This window comes from Notothenia rossii (assembly GCF_949606895.1).
Source record: "Notothenia rossii genome assembly, chromosome: 6".
Classification (NCBI taxonomy): Eukaryota; Metazoa; Chordata; class Actinopteri; order Perciformes; family Nototheniidae; genus Notothenia; species Notothenia rossii.
Window position 1 is genome coordinate 16,366,229 of NC_136909.1, and position 12,149 is coordinate 16,378,377.

At 39.8% G+C, this 12,149-nt stretch overlaps 1 protein-coding gene across 1 annotated transcript; it reads left to right on the forward strand.

Annotated features, from left to right (window-relative positions):
- Positions 1-3,831: 3,831 nt before the first annotated feature.
- On the forward strand, positions 3,832-9,228 carry npy8br (neuropeptide Y receptor Y8b). Its single transcript, XM_079688864.1, has 2 exons — positions 3,832-3,973; positions 6,494-9,228. Exon 2 carries the CDS (start codon positions 6,654-6,656, stop codon positions 7,755-7,757), a length of 1,104 nt encoding a protein of 367 aa, XP_079544990.1. The 5' UTR covers positions 3,832-3,973; positions 6,494-6,653; the 3' UTR covers positions 7,758-9,228.
- Positions 9,229-12,149: the final 2,921 nt, after the last annotated feature.

A 12,149-nucleotide genomic window follows, 5' to 3' on the forward strand; every position in this document is an offset into this window, starting at 1 on the left:
GAAGGAACAGTCAAGTGACATGATCAATACGTTTTTTGTTTTTCGTGTTGTTTTGATTTTGAAGGGTGAATTAGACCTCAGCCATTGTCAGACTATTTGCTGTTAGCTTCAAATCATGAACATCCTGGAATAATTGTGCTGCTTATATGAGGGGTGTGAAGAGAGGACTGATGAAAAGTATCAAAACATGTTGTGAGTACATTTTACATGTTAGTTATTTTTGATATTCACTCTTTCCTGAGTTGGATTAATGACTCTTTCTTTCTTTCTTCAATCAGAAATCTTTTATTTGTCCCACTGTGGGAAGATTTACTGGGGAAAGTGCAGATTAAAGACACATATAAAAGAGTCACACACAGGCATAATTCAAATAAAAATGAGTATACAGTACAACCATGGTAAAGATTATTAGCAGCATAACAAAATTAAGTAATAAATAGTAAAGAATATCAGCACAACAGTGTCAATACAGCCAGTATTCATGTGTGTGTGTTTGTGTATGTGTGTGTCATCATTGATATCTAACATAATACATGCATGCAACAAACATCACATAAAAATCATAAATTATTCACATATTCACATCTCATACATCACAACTAAATATTGCAATTTAAAGAAATTGTCATCATCTGTCATTCTCAAAAGGTACACATTGACACACCACCACGCTATGTACTGGTAATAATTGATGCATCAATTATGTTGCTGTCGGTTTCAGTCAGTCTGCACACATTCATGGGTACGGATCCTTATCACTGCCTGATATAAGGATACAAACTAATTTATGACTTGCAATATAAAGTGTTGGCACAGAGAAACATTTCCATGGCGGTAATGCTAGTGGCTGTAAATCTTATCATTCGCTTCTCTTTATACTTTAGGTGAGCTATAAACAGGAAGTAATCCATGACAGACCTTCACCTAATTATGCAACAACAACATGTGACATGTACATTTGAATGTGGCACCCTGTGTTAATATTTAAAACATTGTCACTATCAATATGCCCTGTGTATCAATCAACAATTATCCACATGTACTGCACATCTGTTTTTCATGACATCATTTAGAAAATATGAAGGAAGTAGTGATTTTCTACATACATTTTTGTAACATTGTCACCACTCCTTTGGCCTCATATGCCAATATGTATTAATACTGTTTCAGTAAGAAATATCTTATTTATTAGGAACTATCAGCACTGAACTTATATAGGTAAAACATTCTAACAACTACAACTAGGTGCAAGGAGGAGATTGTCCTATAGGTTTAATCAGTTCACAATATAACAAACATGATGATCCCATTAAAAACTTGCTCTCACTCAGTGGATGCAGAGATCTGACAAGATCGTTTCCGTAATAGAAAATAATAGGTGCTTCTGCCCCTTTATTGTGGATCAGCTTTTTAAATAGGTTTCTCTTTGGCTCATGCTACATACTCCCACCAAGTTGCATGAAACAATGTGCCAGTAGTTTGTCCGTAATCTTGCTGGCAAACAAACCAAACAAATCCACAATCAAATAAGGTATCACGTTTTATTGTGGGTATAGGGTATAACATCCTGAGCCTATGACTAAAGCATGGATCCACAACATAGGTCCCTATAAGCATTAAGTATTCTATTCAACCAGGTTCTTTCTTTCTTTCTTTCTTTCTTTCTTTCTTTATCTTGTATACCCCCTTCAAAACATGACTGAACAAAGTGTGAAGTTTAAGAGAGAAGCGATTTGTTTCTTTGTTTCGGCTGGCTGGCGTTGAAATCTATTTCACAGCTTCACAGCACAACACAGGATATTAAAGGTCTGTTAAAGTGAGAGTTTTTTGCCAACACAAATAAATCACCCAAACAGCGACTATGGGCTTAAGAATACAGAGAAGCAACTACTCCCCAAACACTATTAATGGATATGCGGAGCTACAGCAGGGGAACAATTCCTTCTTAATAGGGCATGGTACTGTATTGATTTACACTGGCAATGACGCATAAAACTATTAACAATGTTCCCACAAGAGCCACTCACAAATGCCTGATGTAATAAGAGTCTCTCTCTGAATCCAAATATGGACATATTTTTTAATCAAGGGACATTATGTACTGTATAAATGGACACAGGATGGGAGTCTAAACAGTTGATAGACTTTACCAAATAAAATAAGCGATCAAAGAGCTATTAAATATTTCATGTGACAGTGAAATGATATTAAGACAAATGTTTGGAACATGTAATCTGTTCTTGTTTGCCCTTATCATAACAAATGATTAAAAGGTATCTGCTTTCTGTTTCTTTATGCTCCTGAGCTCTGTGACAGAGACGTTTGCTTAGAAAGATGTTCCCCTGCTTTCCATGAGAGATATTCATTGTTCTTGCACAACCTTCTCTGGCCGAACTTGATTGTGCGGCCATCAACTTGCCACCTATCAATTAGAAATAAATTGGTGGACATACTGTCAAAAACACAAAAAACAACCATTTCATGTCACAATAGTGTTCAATTGTCTGGACATTTAGGACTTAACCTAAGAAATGTTTTGCTCCCTTCCTGAAAGAAAAAGAAAATGTGAGTGACGGCAGTTGAGATTGCACAAGGGGTGAGGTGCAGCCATTCAATGCCTCGATATATTAAATGGATGCTCATTCGAGGAAAAAAATCAAGTCCTGCTGTGCTGTACAATTATTTTTCAGCATTCCTGCTTTCCTCTGATAATGACTTGCAGATTAATCGTCTTGAGTGAATTGACTGTGTAAATCCAACAGAGCCGTTGTTGCTGGTGGCGAGGCATTTCACCGTTCCTCTATTACAGCTATTACAGTTTTTTTTATCATTTATAGCCTCCAATGGAAGTAGGACTGTGTGGGGACAGTGTGAAGAAGCAGTTAACAATCTGTTGCAGAAGAAAGAGAAGTGCAAAGAACGGGTTAAAAATAGTTCTAGGTGTTATCTGCGGAGGGATCAAGACATGTTTTCTAATCGTGAGATGAGTTGGTTTGGGCGTCAAAGCATTATGCAGATGCAGAGAACCTGTGTGGTTAGTTTTGGCTATTGAATGCATTGGATTACACATTGACATGTTTAATGATCTTTATAAGGGGCAGAAAAGTCAGTTCATGGCCTTTACTAGAATACATTCACACATCAATAAACATCAATGAGCATCCATTGATACTCATCATGAAAGTCTTGCTTCAGATTTGTTGTTGTTTTTTAAAACATTTATGTATGCATGTATGTGTTTTGGGTAACACGGTTCAATGGAATAGGAAAATAACATGATGTACGTGCTCTGTATAATTGACATTTAGTTTTGTCTCCTTCAGCAAACACACTCACAAGAGCTTTGCACCCACAGAGCCTCGCAGAGTGTGAAAACCTACAGACAAAATCTGTCTACATTTCTCAAGACAGCATTGTCTCTGTTTATCCACAACTAACTCGATATTTTAATTTATAGACTTGATTTAAAAATGTCCCCCATTTGGAAAGAGTAACCCAATATGATATAAGTTACATCCATGATGTATAAGCTATAGACATTATATAGCAATCATTATGGCAATTTTAAACCTTTTATTACTGTGATATTACAGCGATTTCTCTTTGGTGATGAATGAAACTCGCATCAAAATGGGAAGGCTTAGCATGTCTTTTTTACAACAGACCTAATGAGACAGATCATGAATACTGTACACATTTCAAACAACTCAATTCCCCCACTGGCCACTCTAAAGGCGCGTGCCTGAGCGCGCGTGTGCAGTACATGCGTGCGGACGTGCGTGCGAGCCACCGAGAATTTATTATGTAACATGTTCCCAATCACATCTCCTGCCGGAGTCTGAGGCATAAGGTCGCTTTTAGAGATATCTCAGTTTCGACAGGACGCCTCCTACCTTCTGCTCGACCAAAAACTCTTGTTGTGTCTCACCTGATGCGAAGCAGCGCGGGCAGCCCGAGAAGAGACCCCTCCTCGGTAAGACATTTGACGGCTAATTAAAACACGTTATTCCGTTATACAGCACAGCATGCAACTCTTTGTGTTGGAGGGTCAACTAAAAGTAAGAAATTATGTTTTTCTATAGGGTCGTTTTTCTTTTATGACATGCTACGACAAAGCTTAAAATGATAAATAGTCAAAAATATGTGTTCAAGGGTTCTTTACGTTGTGCATAGCGAGTTTTTACAACCTTATCGTTGACGCGGGTATTTGTGATTATTCCTTTTGTTGGTGGGGTTTATAGTTTTTTGTTCTTGGTTATTGTAGTGCTCAATTAAAATAAAGTGTTAGGAGAGGTGTTTAGTGGAGGTTCAGGTAGAAATTAGTGACGGGTGCCCCCCCGGTTCTAAGTGGGGGTCTCCTCCGACTGTCCGGTGCTGAATACACACAGACAGCTGCATACAGACAGAGAGACAGACAGGGGGTACAGGACAGCTGCAGACACACAGGGTAGGGTGCACATACAGTAACCATTCTGACACTTTTCATCCCGAATGCGTTTCTCTTCCAGGTACATGATGCGTATATCATTCCTGCACGACCTGTGTCAAAGTGCTTTAGTGAGGGGACTGAAATGTGAAGGATTATAAATACATAAATATTTACAAAACATCCACATTAGGGCTGAGCTAAATTGCCACATCTTGTATTTCATAACTCGATACAGCACGACATAGCTTGTTTGCCGGCATGATATTAAATAAATAATCTATATTATACAACACATGGAAAACCGGTTTTAAATTCTCCTGTGTGAACAAAATACTTGACAAATGAAAATTATATCCTAGTTGTATGATTCATTTGAGTGCAAAAAAAGTTTAAGTTTCAAGTTAAATTAATAAACATATCTCCTGACTAATATGTTACATGCATGCGAAACATACAGAGTAATACAAATAAGACAATAGATTTATTGAACTTAGTTTGATCTGATTTGCTGAGTCAAATATGTCATTCTTCAATCAATTTAGAGAATTGTATTGTGTATCATAATATTAATGTATTGATATGTATATATATATAAGTTAATTGCAATAGGATTCCACAGAGAGACAACAATTATAATGTTTCATTATCGCTCAGCTGTAATCACTATTTTTAGATAAATTCCCATGAATCCTTGTTTCTTTTTCTGGTTTTGCTTTCAAATAGTATATTTTTATGCAGGCCATGTCTGTATGAGTTACCTCAGTAAATGTACTTCTAACATCCCTCGGACTGCCATTTTCCAGCAGACACAACACGCAGCAATACATCACTTTAAGTGTCCAAGTTCTGCCATAAATAATCAGCATCAAGGCTGCAGCATGATACCGCGCCACATATCCAGAAATCCAGCCAGGTTTAATCGGGTTGACATCAAGGGGGAGGATTAATTATCCAGACGCCTTGACAGAGAAGAGTGTGAACCACTGAATAAATTCAAGTGGTTTTACCGCACTTAGCTCCAGGTACAAGGGTTTACTTTTTGTTATGATTATTCTGTCTTTTTTTGAAAACACCACACATGAACACATGCAAATACAACATTTCTGCTCATCATAGGGACAGCCACAAGCAAAAAACGTCATCTGTCCACGTCTTGATAAGGAGTCCTCTGGTCCTTTTAAATCCTGTAGATTTCTTTCTGTTAGAACATAGGTGATGCAAAACTATTATCTGAGGAATGAGCCTTGGGCCAAACAGTTTGGTTAATCAGTGCTATTTTCACTGCTGCACACACACATCCAGACACATGAATATGTGCACGTCCACACACACTAGTAAGATGTTCTTGGTGCCACAAAATTGTATTTCTGTTTTGCTTTCTTTCCAGTACATTAATTCGTCAAGATTGGGAGAACTAAATGTGCTTTAGCGTCTGGGAAGCTATTGTGAATGCTCAGCGACAATGAGAGGTGTATGTTCCTTTAGGGACAAAAACTCAATACATTCCCACTGTCAAAAGGGGATAAAACAGCGAGAGGTACCCATGGTCTCTAAAGGAGCAGTCATCATTATGTATTGTGATGGAGATTGAAATTACCATGTCATTATAGCGCATCATTTCTTCTTATGTCCTTGAGGAGATAGAACATTTACCTCATGATATCTGCATAACAACATCAAATATTTCTCTCCTAAGTCTCTGTGTTTTGTTAGGCTTTAATGAATCACTGGCAGCGTGTGCTAAGGTCAAACTGGAACACTTAACACATCAAAAACACTTGTTGAATTACACGCAGAGGCACTGAGATTTAAAGCCCCGTCTTGTATTTAAAATTCGTTTTTGGCACGTATTCTCATTTAAAAGAAGGAACAGTCTCTGATGAAATTAGCTTTTTCAGCAGGGGTCAATTTCTTTTCATGCTGCAGTTTTTTACAGCAGCTACATTTCAATTTGAGTGATACACCAACCTCTATATATATCAAGAGTTCATAACTTTATAGAAAAACGTTCATTACTTGACATTTCTTTAAGGTTATTCATTTCGTTTTCTTTCTGTTTTTCAGGCAGCAAATGAAGGCTGGTCCATACACTGGGGAGAATTAAGGATGGGGGGAAAGCTGTAAAAGAATGCAAATGATATTCATGAAGTAATTACAGCAGGTGTGACACAATAAATTAGTTTGATTAGTCCACAACCTTTGAAGTGAGCCGAGGAAATTCACCATGGAGCTGCAGCACAACACCAACCACAACCAAGCCTTGTGGAAGGAGATACCGTGGGATTTCACAGATGACTGCTCCCTCTCAGTGAGTGGCACCACCTTCCTCATCATCGCTTACAGCACGGTAATGGCGGTGGGTCTCATTGGGAACTCTTGCCTGGTGTTTGTAATCACACGGCACAAGGAGATGCGAAACGTCACCAACGTCTTCATCGCCAACCTCTCCTGTTCTGACATCCTCATGTGCATTGTGTGCCTGCCGGTCACCATTATCTACACCCTGATGGACCACTGGATCTTAGGGGACCTCCTCTGTAAGCTCACGCCCTTCATCCAGTGTATATCCGTCACTGTGTCCATCTTCTCCCTCGTCCTCATCGCCATGGAGCGCTACCAGCTCATTGTCCACCCGACTGGATGGAAGCCCATGGTGGGGCAGTCCTACCTGGCGGTGGCTGTCACCTGGACCGTGGCGTGCCTAATCTCTGTGCCTTTCCTCTCGTACAGCGTCCTCATGGCGCCTTTCCAGAACCTCAGCATGCCTTTCCCAGTCAGCGACCAGCTTGTGTGCATGGAGCGGTGGCCATCCGTTCAGGAGCGGCGAGCTTACACCACCTCCCTGCTCATCTTCCAGTACTTCCTCCCTCTCACCCTCGTCATGCTCTGCTACATGCACGTCTACCTGCGCCTCAGGAGGAGGAAGGACATGGTGGATCGCGGCAGGAACACCACCCAAAAGAAAAACAAAGGGGCCACGAGGATCAACGCCATGTTAATCGCCATCGTGGTGGCGTTCGCCATCTCCTGGCTCCCGCTCAATATCTTCAACACGGTGTTCGACTGGAACCACGAGGCCATCCCGTCCTGTGGCCATGACGTCATTTTCTCTTTCTGCCACCTCACGGCCATGGCCTCCACCTGCGTCAACCCCATCATCTACGGTTTCCTCAACAGCAATTTCCAGAAACAGCTCAAGTCCACCCTACTGCGCTGTCGCTGCTGGGGGGTGACCGAGAGGTACGAGAGCGTGCCCCTCTCCACCGTCAGCACAGAGGTCACCAAGGGGTCAATTTTGAGCAATGGATCTATCAGTATCAATACTTAAACCCAAGCCTTTTCAGTGAAAGACAAAGAGACTTATGGGGGCCTCTACAGCCCCCATTGTGTCATCCTTTGGAGCTTTTCTTGCTTTGTTGCGTCCAAAATTGAGGTTGACATTTACAAGGTTATAAATCTCATAACAGCAGCCCAGAGATTCGACTGAAGACAGTTAACCTGTATGGTGCGAGGCCATCGATTCACATGTAAGGGGAAGTAGATAACAAATTGATGGTGCAAAGGTCGGACAAGTATTGTAAGGTATGAAGGCACTTCACATGAGCACTTTTGCAGTCTGTATAGTCCTTTCCCCATGTGCTGTGGGCACATACAAATGAAGAGACAGCTTTAATCTGGTATTCATCAGTCATGTTTTCTCTCTAAAGCACTGGGATCTACTCAGATTGTCACGATTTTAATAAATGTCAGCTATTAAGGAGTTGCTTTTCACACTTTCTCTTATTAAAATGTGAGCAATGGAACCACTCAAGAGATGTAAATGGACAAAAGGGGTTAAGAAACTGCAAATTTTCTTCTCAGTTTTGCTGTTTTATATTAATAGAATTGACGACATATTAAGAGATTGTAAAATGTGATTTGTTAATGATTATCTACAGAGTAGTTTATTAGAGTACACAACTGAAGGAGGGAACATTAGTGCATTAAATGCGCCTCCAGGCGTTCATTGAAACTATTTACTCCCATCGTCTTAATGCATTTCGTATTACCTAAAATCACCACATTCATTGTAATGGTCTTTTACAGAGAACCTTTCCAAGAGATACACTCCACTCTGTCCGCCAAGGTCTGCAGTGTATTGTGGGTGTGGGATGTTTTTACTCATAAATGTGCCATTCAACAACCATATATCAAGTGCCATAAAACAAAATAAAAAAAGGCAGTAGAGGGCGATGTCAGAGCACGGTTCGTCTGCTGTATATAACATTACTAAATACTCGTATAGCCTGTAAAATATGTAACACAGTTATAGTTAATGGTGTGGTGGGGAATAAAGAGCACTGTGTAGCATAGCAGATATCTCCTAGGAAACCTGTTGTACGTCACTTTTCTTGGTGGTATTGAATTAAACTTTACTATCTCTTATCTTTAATGATAGCGTCTATGTTGTAATCTTTTGTTTAGATGAGTTACATTTTTGCCTGTTTGATCTTCGTGTACTGCTTTTCAGTTTGTTTGCCAAACTTCACGTCTGCCTTGCTCTCTGAGTGTGTGTTGAACACATGTCGATTTGAAGCTGCCCTCTTGGTTGTCAGTTCATCCACATCCATCGCAGCTTTACCAGATAATTGATTTGTCCTAATGATGCGTTCCGGACGACTGGGGAGGACGACATTTTCTCTGTTTGATTGTCCAACTTCCGATTTCCAAGTGTTTCAGATGCAAGTGTCATTGCTTGTGACAAATTGATGTTTTTTTGGCAAGTGTTCAGCAAATTAAACTCTCAGCAGTGCAGCGTATTTTTTCTCATTTCTAAGATATTCCCATAAAACTTGAGCACAAAAGGAGAAAGCTTTGCGAGATTGTTTACTGTAACAAGATCAATAAGATCGTGACATATTTTGACAACAATTTACATGCAAAACAGGTTTTACTTCACAAATGTATCTCTAATTTCAATTCAATTAAGGCAATTACAAATAGTGCCCTTTAGTTGATGGTGTACCAGACAATGTGTTCTTCCATTGTTATGTGACGGCTTATTCCTGAAGTCGGTGTCGATGGATATGCTCCAAAATCGACTTCAAGTGAAAATCCATTGTACTTGTTCTAGTAGGAGGTGTCACATTTTCAAGTTGTCAGGAAAAAAAGCATAGAATGTTACGTTTACTGAACCAGACTGCATCATTTCCAATTCAGGAAACTGTGTGAAGTGCGGGATTAAAGTGTTGATGTGCTCACAAACAAAACTCGTCTTTGCTGTGGTATGTTGTGTACAGTAAAAAAAAAGAATCGTACATACAGTGTTATAAAAAAAATATGTCTCTTTCCAAAAGTTGAAATTAAGTGTGCTTCATCTCTGTGCATTATTCAGGGGGGCGTCTGAGATCACAACACATTTTAGATGTGCTTGTAGTGTTGTGTTTTATGCCTTAGATCTTAAATAGCATGGGAAAGAAACAAAAACAGCATGACACATAAATGGGAATTGTGCTAAATATTCAGTCTGTGGGAAGGCATGTTAACAGTTATACTCACATCGGTCTCAAAGAAGTATATCAGGGTTAGCTTTTGCAGCTTTATAGCCTTGGAAATGAAGTCAGGAGGTTAAGTGTTGCATGTTTTGACAGCTTACAGAAAGTCAAACCTGTTTTTGAACTGACAGCGACTCACTCAACCCACCAAACCGTTTTCAATGGGCAATTTAGCCCATAAGAGAGCTCTCAGAAGTCCTTTGGGACATGATTGACAGTGTTTTTTTGCCTGAGCTGGCCTTTAGAGACTGTCATTCCCCTCTGCTCACCTGTTTTTCCTTTGTAAAAACCACTGAATGAAGCAGCAGGTGTTCTTTTTGTGTGGAAGAAAGGACCCAAGATGCCGGAGGTGCTGACGTACTCCAGCGACACTTGACAATAACTGGAACTTAAATTGTGCCATTTTACATTGTTACCAAAGTAACAGCGAAGGGGCTAATACGAGCACATTACTGCGCTATGAAATGAAGCTCAGCTGAAGCAAAAATGTAATGAGTCCACAGGGCCACACTCTCCTTGTCAGTGGAGCCGTTCCAACAACATTAGCATCTTGGCTCTCCGCATTTTTCATTTAGAAAGATTCGCATAAGCAGTCTCTCCCGATCACAGGAACAACATGAACTACATCGCTGGCGAGAGATTTCCTCAAGCTGTTGTTTTCAGCATTTAAATTCACTGTTTTTTTTGTGCCTTCCTAAGAAGAGGACATCATTCACCCTGTTTTGTCTGTCTCTTTTTAATTAGTTGAAGCTTTTTTTGTTGCCTTATTGAAATATAAGTCTTTTTTATGTTGAAATCCTTCTCCACATGTGAAGATCTATGTGTTAAAAAACACACAGGATGTACAGTGAATCTCCAGAGTCCCCCTAAGCCTTATGTTTTAAGATATATGTTATATAAGCCATCAGGTGCTGCAAAACATGTTTCATTTGTATGCAATGATGTCAGATAAAGTAATGGGCCCCATGTACCTTTGATCCCCTTGGGTATAAGGAACTCATCTTTTTGTTCTGACAGATGAAAAGGTCAGAGGGACTGTTGCCTCTGGAATCCTAAAGATGGTGTTAAACATGCTAACATCTCTAGGACGCATTGAAAGTGACAGTTAGCTCATCTAGGGGTCAAACACATAGATCAACTTGGTATTTCCTTCTCCTCTTACTATCAGATTGCCCTAATGTTCCACCTTGGATTGGACGTTTCCTCATTCTGTGAGGGAGTGTTTATATCATTTCCTGTCTTGTACCTGTTTGGAAATCACAACAACATGGACATTTGGTCAGCCTGCTCATGAGTCAGACCCGGGGTTACACACATATAATCCTCCAAATAAAATTCAAGTCAACACAGTCATGAATGTCTCTGCTTTGTGAATAAATGTAGAAATAGCCACCATGCACTGCAGACATTTACTACATTTCTCCTGTGTCTTCTGTAATATTAATAACAGACGCACACACGCACACACGCACACACGCACACACACAAACACACACACAGAGTGTTGTCTTGCATAACACAAGCAGACTTGACAGCCAGGAATAGAAATCCCCTAATTGGTGCAGGACAGTTTTTCCTGGGGATTGAATTTTAGACCTCACATGAAGAAAATGAGATCAGAATAGAGGCTTAAAGATGGAGCGATGGATGGATGGATGGACTTTATTGATCCCTAGATGGAAAATTATTGTGTTACAGCTTTGAAAAGTTATCAAGGCATTGAACAGGAATACAAAAAAAACATGTTGAGTTAAGTAAATACAGATAGATAGATAGATAGATAGATAGATAGATAGATCGATCATGAGATTTCATCTTCATAATCTTGCCTTGACAATTTACGACGTGACCTCTGAGTCTGACCTCCATTTCTCTTTGATCAGAAAGTAAGAGGTTGACCAGCTAGCTTTAGTTGCCTGGTTACAGCTTCCTCAGGGGTTTCCATGCATTTCCTTCAAGGTGACACGGGGCACTATGCTATTAAAGGCACTTTATTAAAGACGGTTGGAGGGACTACGGCAGCCTGAAGCAGCCCAGGCTCACTCAGGTGGTTATTTTGCTTGAAAAGAAGTATGTCAACAAAAGTGGGACCTAACATTTATTTATTGCTGGGGATTGTACAAACTGTACTTTTCCTTTTTATTTGAATTGCTTGTTCAAGGTTGAAGAAGATTAGGGTGTAGAAT